Source organism: Trichechus manatus, unplaced genomic scaffold, assembly GCF_000243295.1.
Source record: "Trichechus manatus latirostris isolate Lorelei unplaced genomic scaffold, TriManLat1.0 scaffold00035, whole genome shotgun sequence".
Taxonomy (NCBI): Eukaryota; Metazoa; Chordata; class Mammalia; order Sirenia; family Trichechidae; genus Trichechus; species Trichechus manatus.
In genome coordinates, this window is record NW_004443971.1 from 9,471,999 (window position 1) to 9,483,343 (window position 11,345).

Here is an 11,345-nt window from a genome sequence, read left to right on the forward strand (position 1 = left end):
AGTTCTACCCCGTCCTGTGGGGTCGCTATGAGTTGGAATCAACTTGATGGCAATGGGTTTGGTTTTTGGTAAGATCAGACTGAATGCACATTCTTCTGGAAAAATTGAAAAGTATTTTTTTTATAGTTGTTCAAGTTGAAGAGGAAAAGAATGAGGCAGAAGGGAATTTGCTAAAAATCTGTTGACCTTTCTCTTTTATTTAAAAATATAAATAATATATTTATATTTAATATAATATAAAATATTATTTAATCTAAATATATCAAAGCCCTTAGGAAATATACACACACATTCACATGTATATTCACTTCAGTATATGGGGCTCTATGGTATGTACAGTTTAGTATCACCTGTTTTTCACTTCTATCCTATGCCATTAGCATTTTCTCATATTATCATCATATGCTAAAGAAAGTGCATTTTAATGGCTGCTTAATAGTTCATAATTTATTTAGCCACTTTTTATTGTTGGATGCATATAAACAATACTGTGAATAAACATTCATGAACACAAGTCTTTGCCCGCATTTTGGATTATTTCCTTGGGACAAATTCCTAGAAATGGAGCACAAGGACATTTTTAAGGCTCTCAACACTTGGTGCCAAGTAGCTTTTCAGAAACCATGAACCAATCACCCTCCCACCAGCTGCATTAGAGAAGAGCCTTTTGATTCCGCAATTGCACCGACACCTCCAGCTGGGGGAGAGGCGCTCTTCCACCCAAAGCCTTGTGGCTGTCTTGACAATGGAGCCCTTGTCCTGCCTTCCCGTCTCCTCTTCTGCACTGCCCTCCATCCCTGGCTCCAGGCTTCACTGTCTGTGAGGCTTCTGTTTAATCCCAGCCCTGCTTCTTGGCACTCCAGGCTGCATCAGAGAACAGGGTGGGTGGGCCTAAAGGGTGAGAGATGTGCCTCTTCTATGGGGTCACCACCCTACCAGCCTTGCGGGGGCTCCCAGGGGAAGTGAGGGAGAGAGTGTGTGAGGGTTGCTGAGTCATCTGCCTCTTTTGAAGAACAACCCCACCCTCCTCCACCCAAATCCGAGGAGAGTGATCTGCACATCTGAGAAGGGAAAAGCAGGGGCCAGCTTCGGTGACAATGGCCACAGGGGACTGTAGGCAGCATGTGATGACTTCTGTTTCTCTGCAGGCTCTGAGGTCCCTTCATGAATCCTAAGAAGAAGGTAGACCTGAAGCTAATCATCATCGGAGCCCTGGGGTAAGCCAAGCTCAGCTCAGGGTTAGGGATTGGGAAGCAGCCTCCAGCCCAAGGGTGGTGAGACCTCCTGGATGTATTCCCGCCTCGCAAGTTCCTTCCTGATTCAGGGTGGCACCACCAAGAACATCCCACCCTAAGAAGGGAGCTTGGCTGGAGGAAAAGATTGGCATCGAGACATGGTTTGTCGTCCCAGCTCCACAATAACTAACTGTGGGAGTTAGGCAAGTTGCTTATTGGCATCTACCTGCCCTCCTACTTCATGCAGAGCACTCAGCTCTCTCCAACACTCTGCTCTGTTTAACTGGCCCCTACTTCTAGAAACTACTCCCTAGTTCCTTGTTATTCAAAGTATGGTCCATGGATCACAAAGATTAGAAATGCAGAATCTCAGGGAGAGGCGGCAATGAGAGGAGCATGGAAAGATTTTGAGGACGATGTGTGTGTGTTATGTGTGTGTGCATGCACACATGTGTTCACAGTGTATCTGTTTGTTTTCTTTTCTCAGTGTGGGAAAGACCTCTCTCCTTCACCAGTATGTGCACAAGACGTTTTATGAGGACTACCAGACCACGCTGGGGGCCAGCATCCTCTCCAAGATTATCATACTAGATGATACAACTTTGAAACTACAGGTGAGCAGCCCTCCCTTCCCCATTACATACACCTGAAAATTGCCCCACACTCCCTGGACAGCCACTCATACAGCAATGTGCCCCAGGAACTCGGATGGTCTAGAATAGGGGTTGGCAAACTGCAGCTCCCGGCTCAAATGCATCCCAATGCCTATTTTCATAAATAAAGTTTTATTGGAACACAGCCACACCCATTTTTTTACTTATTGCTGTGGCTACTTTCACACTCCAATGGCAAAGTTGAGTAATTACAACACAGACTGCCTGCAAAGTCTAAAATATTTACTATATGGTCCTTTTCAGAAAAAACTTAGCTAGTCCCTGGTCTGAGGGCAGAGCACTAATTCAGGAGTTGAGGAGCTCACTCCTAGTCTTGGGTTCCCTGGCAAATATGGCAGTTGGCCTTGGGCAAGTCACTCCCAACGTCCAAATTTCCTAATCTATCAGGTAGGAATAACAATCCCTGTCCTGATGATACAGGGAAAAATGAGAGCTTGGTGTGAAAGTACTCTCAGGACGTCAAATGTCACTGCAGCAGTGTTATAGTGTATGCAAGATGACCGTGTATGCAAAGGACCACATGCATCTGTACCAGGGCTTTCTACCAAGAAAAGGAAGCTTAGATAAAAGATGACCTAGTTGAGCCACTCATCATGGCCCCCTTGGGCGGCCTCTCTTCCCCTTCAGATCTGGGACACGGGTGGTCAGGAGCGGTTCCGCTCCATGGTGTCCACATTCTACAAAGGCTCTGACGGCTGTATCCTAACCTTTGATGTCACTGACTTGGAGTCCTTTGAAGCCTTGGATACTTGGCGGGGCGACGTTCTGGCCAAGACCATCCCAATGGAACAGTCCTACCCCATAGTGGTGCTGGGGAACAAGATCGACCTGGCAGACCGACAGGTACCGTTCACTCATTCATTCATTCAAAAAACATTATGAGCATCTACTATGTGCCAGGCATTGTGTTAGGTCCTATACATACAGAGCTAAATCAGGCATAGCCCTTACTTCAAGAATCTCACAGCGTAGTGGTGGAGACAGACATTTTAAAAGACAATTATAAGACAATATTGTAAATGCAATAATAAGGACATGCCTTGAGTGTTTGAGGACCACAGTGAAGGGGCTTCTACCTTAGCCCAGAACATAAAAAAGGGCTTCCTAGAGGAGATAGGTTCTAGGATGAAGAAACAGCATGAGCAAAGTCAAGAAACAGCATAATGTGAGCTGAGAACTGAAAGCAATTTTGTCTAGTGACAGAGAGTGGAGGAGTTAAGGTATCAGATATAGGCAGGGGTCGGATCTCAGTGGAGTTTGAATTATCCTGTAGAATAGCATTTCTACCTAGGATCAGGTAGAGAGTCTACACTTACAAATTTTACGATCAGCAGGATTTCTGGGGAAATAATAATCTTTTTTTATGATTATTATCATAAGCATATTTTAGAACATCTGGCTAACACTTGATAAGTCGGCTCCATGATTCCAGTGACCTCGACCTCACTGTGTAGGTGCTTACCACTATAGTGGCATTGAGTAGAGCTAGTTAATCATTGCCTGCTAATGAGAAAATATAGAAGTAGATTTAATTTGTAAAACATACTCTTGTGCCAAATAAAGCCCAAGTGACACCAAAAAGAGCTTTCTTAGTGTTTCCAACAGAGAACAGTACTGGAGAACTAAATTATCATGTCTGAACTACATTTTCACAATAATGCAAATAGAGAAAAGTGATAGGAGAACTGAGGCATCATTTGACATGGATGGATGAATGGATAGTTGGATGGATGGATGGATGGGTCAGTGGGTAGATGGATGGATGGATGATGGATGGGTGGATAATGGTGCTTCCAACTGAGCTACCACTCATAGAAAGGAGAATCTCCTGTTCAGAGAGAAAGAAATGAGTTTGGTTTGGACATGTTCAATTTAAGAAACTTGTAGAACAGCTGGTTGAAGATGTCCAGCAAGTTTTAGAATATCTGAGAATAAAACTTCAAAGAAGAAATCTGTCAGGAATAGACATCTAGGAGTTATCAGTTCTCTGGCCACTTCAGTTTGCAAACCCAGTGTCAATTCTATAATCCAGTCTCATATAATAATCAAACTCCCAAGTTCATTCAAGGTCAAGGCAAGGCATTCTCCCTTTCTTCCACTGAGACCTGCTACAGGTGAGAATCCTATGGTCTAGCTAGGAAGGAAAGTATGGTCCTTTGAATCTCATTGCCAACCTTATGTGTCCATACCTTCTCCCCTTATCTGGATACTGGTTTCTAACTCTGTCAGGGTTGAAGAAGAAAGAAAAAGAAGACGTCAGAGAGCAGAAAAATACTTATTTGACTGGAACTTTCATAAGAGAGTTTTACATTCTCTGGGTCTGGCAGGTGTTTCAAGCTGTTTTTTCTGGGAATCACTCCATTGTGTCCTTAAGAACCCTCCAGTGGGAAGATTTCCTCCAGTTGGCCTCTGCCTCCTCAGCCCTTAATTTTTCAGCTGTCGCCCACCCCAGTGGGGTCACCTCCTTCCTCCAGGCTGTCCTCTTGAAGGGATTTACAACAACTCCAGGCCACCTGTCACTTTGTTGAAACCACATCTCAGTCATGAGGCTAACTCATACATTCGGCTCCACTGTAGGGGCAAGAGTAGCTCCGGTACAATCTGTTCTCTCTCTCTGCCCTATTGCCTTTTACCTTAGGTATGTGTCAGATACCAGTCCACTGCGTCCACCAAACCCCAGGACATGTGTTAATCTTTCCAAGTGACCTTCTTGAAGCTCTCTTTTGGCTAAAGGTGAAGCCTTATCCCCCCCAGGGGGAGGGTACCTACAACACAACTCTCTCCAAAGAAATCCTCTCTACTCCTCCTTTTCAATCATTTTATGTCCTTGCTATGGGTTTTAGGTCATCTAACAGGTTCTTGGCCATGAACCTTTAGAAATGTGCAAAATTAGGGCGTGCCCTGTCTCCTAACTCACTTCATAGCTGGTGTGTATTGAATTGTAGTGCCCCAGTCAGAACTTCTGTTTTAGCGTCCTGTTTCATGTGTCTGCAGGTTATGGGGTAGGAAGTCAAGGGAGTTGGAGACTGAGAGCCTGTCTTTTTCTCAATGAAATGAGAGGCACCGTCTTCTGTCAAGAGGGAGGGAACCAAATAGGAGACTTAAGAGTCATGGTGAAGGTTTACCAGTTGTTCTTGAGAGAGAGAGGAAACAGGTGATGGATCTAATTACAAACAAGGATAGAAATTGATAGGTGACATTAAGGGCTCAGCTGAAGGAGGAGACCCTGAATTTGAGATGGAGCCTGTATGAGTTTTTCTCCAACAGTCTTGCATGGGGGAAAAGTCAGGAACAAGGGATCTGGGACTAAGGTTTCTCCAGAGAAGAACACAGAAGGACAGCTGTGAGGGCACTAAGAAACCATGAGATAAAGAGGAGAGACCAGGAGAGGGTTGGAGGGCCATGGGGCTGAGGTGTCAGAGGTTGAAGAAGAACAGGGCAGAGGGAGTGAGGGTATGAGGCAGTTGGAGGGAAAGGGAGCTGTGGTCACAGAGTGGGAAACTAGGGGTAAGATTTTAGAGAGGGCACAGGTCAGGTGATGACAAGATCCTGAGTCTGGCCCTGGGAAGAGGGAGGTGGCTGTAGTGGAGAGGACTCAGATTGTTAGAGAGGAAGGAATTCTGAGGCTACTGTGAGAGGTGGAGGCTGTGTGAGAAGATGGAGAGTGAGCCTCCCCAGATTCAAGGTATCAGTGAAAGAGGAGGCCTTTAGCGTGATGAGAAGTGCTGGTGATGGCTGGAAGCGGTGGTGGGGTCCCATCCAAGCCTCAGGGAGGATGAGTTTTGTTTTACAGAGAGGGGAAGAAAAAAAAAAAGTTGGAAGAAGCAGTGAAGTACCAGGCAAGCCCCAAACCCGTCTCTGGGATCTGTGGGGAGTGGGGCGTGGAAACAACCCCCACTGGAGAGGATAGAGGGTCCTGGTGGACAGTGGTTAAGAGCTCGGCTGCTAACCAAAAGGTCGGCAGTTCGAATCCACCAGCCGCTCCTTGGAAACCCTATGAGGCAGTTCTACTCTGTCCTATAGGGTCGCTATGAGTTGGAATTTGGCAACGGGTTTGGTTTTTGGTTTTTTTTTTTTTTTTTTGGTTGGAGAGGATAGTAGGAAGAATGGTGACCCCAGGGAAAGCCACGGTTCAGCCAAGACAGAGAGGTGAAGAGAGTAGCCTGGGGGCTGGGAGGTTGCAGGAGCTTTAACAAGGAGGGTGCAGGGAAAGGGTCTGGAGGAAGGTAGAGCAGGAGAAGCACAGGTGAGGAGGTACTAAGCCATCGTGAAATGAGGCTAGGAAAGTGGAGAGGGGTGACTGAATGGGGGAGAGCAGAGTGACTTTAATTCTAATTCAGGGACCCAGGATCAACAAGCCCAGAGGTGAGGCGGAGAAGTGGCTGCCCTCAAATGTCCTGCTTAAGCACAAGCCCTCTCTGGCGCCAGACCTAGCAGAGACTTCTGCCAGTACCTGGATGCGTGTGAGGAAATGGTGAAGACTAGCTGAGACAGAGGATCCTTGGTGGCACAACCCTTAAGTGCTTGGCCGCTAACTGAAAGGTCGGCGGTTCAAACCCACCAGCCACTCTGCAAGAGAAAAGACCTGGCAATCTGCTCCTGTGAAGATTACAGCCTAGGAAATACTATGGAATAGTTCTACCCTGCCCTGTAGGGTCGCTCTGAGTCGGAATGGACTCAACTTTGGCAGACAACAACAGGTAAGAGGCAGTGCATTCTGGGCGCGGAGGGGGCGGGGCGGGAGGCACGGTCTCACCTACACAGATTTGAGTGGCCGGCAAAGGAACGCCTTCTCTGGAGCCAGACAGAGCCGGGCTCGCATCCACGCTTCCCCATTTACTGGCTGCTTGTCCTTGAGCCAGCTCCAGTTTCCTCACCTGTGAAATCGAGACCAGAACCTGGGCTTCATGAGGTTACTAGAGGGCTAAAGGAAAGGATGCCTACAAAGCAGACGGAGTTTTTCCTAGTTAACAAAAAGAAAACACCCGTTAAAAAATATACTGATAGAATGTTTTTACAGAAATCACTGACCTAACAGCTTTTTAAAAATCCCTACTGCTGCTACCAGTAAAAAAAAAAAAAAAAAAAAAAAAAATGCCATTGAGTCGATTCTGACTCATGGTGACCTCCTGTGTGTCAGAGTAGAATTGTGCTCCGTTAGGTTTTCAATGGCTGATCTTTCGTAAATAGATCACCAGGCCTTTCTTCCGAGGCACCTCAGGGTGGACTTGAACCACCAGCCTTTCAGTTGCAAAGCGCGTTGACCATTTGCACCACCCAGGGACTGCACTCCTGCTACAGAAGGTAGTAACAGGCAAAACAAAAGTTAGTTTATTAGAAATAGCAGACTTGCTAGTATCTATGTTACAAAAATTTTACTCACTAATATTTAAATTCTTTGCTCTACGCTCAGTTGAGTAATTTCTAGCTTACCACTGATTCATAATGCTGAGATCACATTTTCTGAAAATATTCTTTGTCATTTTTTGTAATGGTTTAGCAGATTTATTTGACATGCTAATTTCAACATTTATATAATTGATCATTCTAAATACATATAACATAAAAAAGCTTTATAGATAAAATGATGCAAACTGGGCTAATTTTGTCAAACACTTGGCCTCTGAGGAATGAATAAAACTGTAACAGGAAAAGTAAAATATTAATAGTTTTTTGTCAACCAAAAATGAAATTAATAGAAGGAAGTAACACTTCCAAAATTTTCATACTCCCCATGTTGCCAGATACCACACTCTGAGTTTTTTCTAGAGTCTAAGCCTAAGATCATTTTAAACATTTTGAAAACATAGCTGGAATTGGAGGAGAAAAGTGAAAAATGCAGCCTGGATCGGTTTCTTCCCAGGCCAGCTTTCTGAGGATGACTGAGAGGCGAAAGGGATATTTGTAACATAATCTCTACTCATATTTTGGAGTTTGTATTCACCCATTCCATGTAAAGAGATACCAGCAAACTGCAGTGGAGTCAACTCCGACTCTTGACAACCTCATGTGTGTCAGAGTAGAACTTTGCTCCACAGGGTTTTCAATGGCTTGTGTTTCAGAAGTAGATCGCCAGGCCTTTCTTCCAAGGCACTTCTGGCTGGACTTGAACTGCCAAGCTTTTGTTTAGTAACTGAGCACTTAACCATTTGTGCCACCCAGGGACTCCTTATAAAGAGACATGGGGTGGGGGGGAAATAAGATAAACAGCCTGTCATAACCAGGCACCAGGGCAGGCCAGGTCACTGCCTGGTGGGAGGGAAGGGACAGCCAAGACCAGCAGGCCCTGGTGACCTTGGGCAAGTCTTGGCACCAATCTGGGCTTCTGCCAAGAAATATAAAGAATCTCCCTGCCTTCTGGAAAAGCAGAGCCACTACTTTTCTCTTCACTCAATGTTTACTGTAACTCCTGAGCGCCAACTGTGTGCCCGGGAAAATGCTCAGCTCCTGATGGGAAGAAGGGCGAACAGCAGGACATAAAATAAGAAGGAGCTATAAGAAGTGTAAGCCAGTCTTTGCCCTCAAGGACTTCAAAAGACATGAAGCCCTCTGACTCCGAAGATGCTAACCCGTTGCTGTCGAATCAATTCCGGATCATAACGACCCTATAGGACAGAATAGAACTACCCCATAGGGTTTCCAAGGCTGTAAATCGTTACGGAAGCAGACTACCATAGACTGCTGGTGGGTTTGAAACGCTGACCTTTTGGTTAGCAGCCAAGTGCTTAACTGCTGTGTCATCAAGGCGCCTTCCTAAGATGCTATCAAGGTATAAATAATAATTTAAAAAAACAGTTGCCATTGAGTCGACTCTAACTCACGGTGATCCCATGTGTGTCAGAGTAGAACTGTGCTCCTCAGAGTTTTTAATAGCTGATTCTTCAGAGTTATATTGCCAGAACTTTCTTCTGAGGTGTTTCTGGGTAGACTCAAACCTCCAACCTTTCGGTTAGCAGCCAGCAGGTTAACAGTATGCACCATCCAGGGATTCAACTATCAAGGTATATGGTGTTAATTTCTAATGATTATTACTTGCACATTACTAGTGAGGACAATGGAAACCCTGGTGGCATAGTAGTTAAGAGCTGCAGCTGCTAACCAAAAGACTGGCAGTTCAAATCCACCAGACGCTCCTTGGAAACTTTATGGGGCAGTTCTACTCTGTCCTGTAGGGTCGCTGTGAGTCGGAATCAACTTGACGGCAACGGGTTTGGTTTGGTTTTTGGTTTAGTGGGGACAGTGGAGTCCCTGGGTGGTGCAAAGGGTTTAACACTATCAGCTGCTAACTGAAAGGCTGGAGGCTCAAATCCACCTGGAGGCACCTCAGAAGAAAGGCCTGGCAATCTACTTCTGAAAAATCAGCCACTAAAACCCCCATGGAGCACAGTTCTACTCTGGCACATGTGGGGTCCCCAAAAGTGGGGTCAATTCCACAACTGGTAGTGAAGGCACTAATAATTAGCAGCCCAGCCATCCTTGATTCTGTCGCCAAATCGGTCAGGATTTTCCCCAAATTGCGAGGTTTCTTGGTTGCTCATCAGGTCTTGGGCATCTATGCTCCACAGGAGGGAGTACTCCTGGCAAATTCTGGGGTCTCTACACAAAGGGACGAAGACCTTAGAGGCCAGAGGCCAAAAACAGGACCTGGGGATTTTCCTCAAGTTCAGCAGCTCCCTGGAGACTGACCAGGCAGAGTCTGGGGGTTAAAGGCGGGGTGTCATCTGAGCTCCCCACAGGGCAGACTGCTTCACTGGCCCCAGTCTTCACCCACCCGTTGTAGGTGGCGAGTCTCACAAAGCCAACATACTGTTGGTGGACAACAGCGGCATTGTGAGAGGAAGCCATGAGGCACTGGGCCCCGCTGCCCTTGTGAGGCCAGGGAAGGGACCAAAGGGCAGGGACAGCGTCTTTAATCCCGTTAAGACTAGTCCAGGAGGCTGCAGGAGGGTGAGAGAGTATGGCGAGGGCAGTCTCTGAGCTCCCTCTGCCTGACGTCACACTGATGCTGGGGAGAGCAGAATGGATCTTTCTCCATGAAAAAGACCTGAATTTCCTTAAATAAAGTGAAATAATGGTTATAAAGTACCAGGGACCTCAAATGCTTAATATATTGTCATTTCCCCCTCCCCAGAAGAATTCACAAGAAATCAGTTTCAGTGGTGCCAATTGTCTTTAAAAGTGACCCAGAGAGCCGCCAGAGTATTTTCCAGTTCAACCTTCCCAAACTGTGATGGCCGTGTGCAAGTATTCATCAGCCTGTTCTGCATGCCTCCTGTGGGCCAGGCCAGGAGCTAAGAAGTCCTGACCCTGAGCTCAGGGAGCCCACAGTACAGGAAGAGACACAGTTCTTATGCAGTGCCCTGCAGGGGGCAGCTCAGAGCCATGGGAGCATTGAGTTAGAGTTGCATCCAAGCTCTGCTTTTTCCCAGCTGTGTGACCTACGGCAGTCACTGAACCTCTCTGAGCCTCAATCTATAAAGTGGAGCTAATAACACCCACCTCACAGGGTTATTGAGAGGATTGTTGTTAAGTTGTTACATTATGTTATTATGTTTTGACTCATAGCAAGCACATGTGACGGATTACAACTGCCCAATAGGGTTTTCTAGGCTGTAATGATCACATGATCAAGAACCGATGGTACTGAAGGAGAAGTCCAAGCTGCACTGAAGGCATTGGCAAAAACAAAAGGCTCCAGGAATTGACAGAGTATCAACTGAGATGTTTCAGCAAACAGATGCAGCACTGGAAGTGCTCATTCTTCTATGCCAAGAAATTTGGAAGACAGCTACCTGGCCAGCCGAATGGAAGAGATCCATATTCGTAGGCATTGCAAAGAAAAGTGATCCAACAGAATGTGGAAATTATGGAACAATATCATTAATATCACATGCAATTAAAATTTTGCCAAAGATCATTCAAAAGTGGTTGCAGCAGTACATCGACAGGAAATTGCCAGAAATTCAAGCAGGATTCAGAAGAGGACGTGAAACGAGAGATATCATTGCTAATGTGAGGTGGATCCTGGCTGAAAGCAGAGAATACCAGAAAGATGTTTACCTTTGTTTTGTTGACTATGCAAAGGCATTCGACTGTGTGGATCATAATAGATTATGGGTAACATTGTGAAGAATGGGAATTCCAGAACACTTAATTGTGCTCATGTGGAACCTCTACATAGATCAAGAGGCAGTTGTTCGAACAGAACAAGGGGATACTGCGTGGTTTAAAGTCAGGAAAGGTGTGCGTCATGGTTGTATCCTTTCACCATACTTATTCAGTCTGTATGCTGATCAGATAATCCGAGAAGATGGACTATATGAAGAAAAATCCAGCATCAGGATTGGAGGAAGACTCATTAACAACCTGTCATATGCAGATAACACAACCTTGCTTGCTGAAAGTGAAGAGGACTTGAAGCACTTACTGATGAAGA

General features: G+C 45.7%; 1 protein-coding gene across 2 annotated transcripts in view; it reads left to right on the forward strand.

The window, feature by feature from the left end:
- The first annotated feature begins 1,164 nt into the window (after positions 1 to 1,164).
- The window catches only part of RAB7B (RAB7B, member RAS oncogene family), a 21,869-nt gene continuing 11,688 nt past the window's right edge, over positions 1,165 to 11,345 (forward strand). For both annotated transcript variants that reach the window (XM_004375216.2, XM_012555260.2), the window contains exons 1-3: positions 1,165 to 1,217; positions 1,723 to 1,849; positions 2,537 to 2,752. In XM_004375216.2, coding sequence (XP_004375273.1) covers positions 1,165 to 1,217; positions 1,723 to 1,849; positions 2,537 to 2,752 — 396 coding nt within the window. The remainder of the gene's footprint in view (positions 1,218 to 1,722; positions 1,850 to 2,536; positions 2,753 to 11,345) is intronic.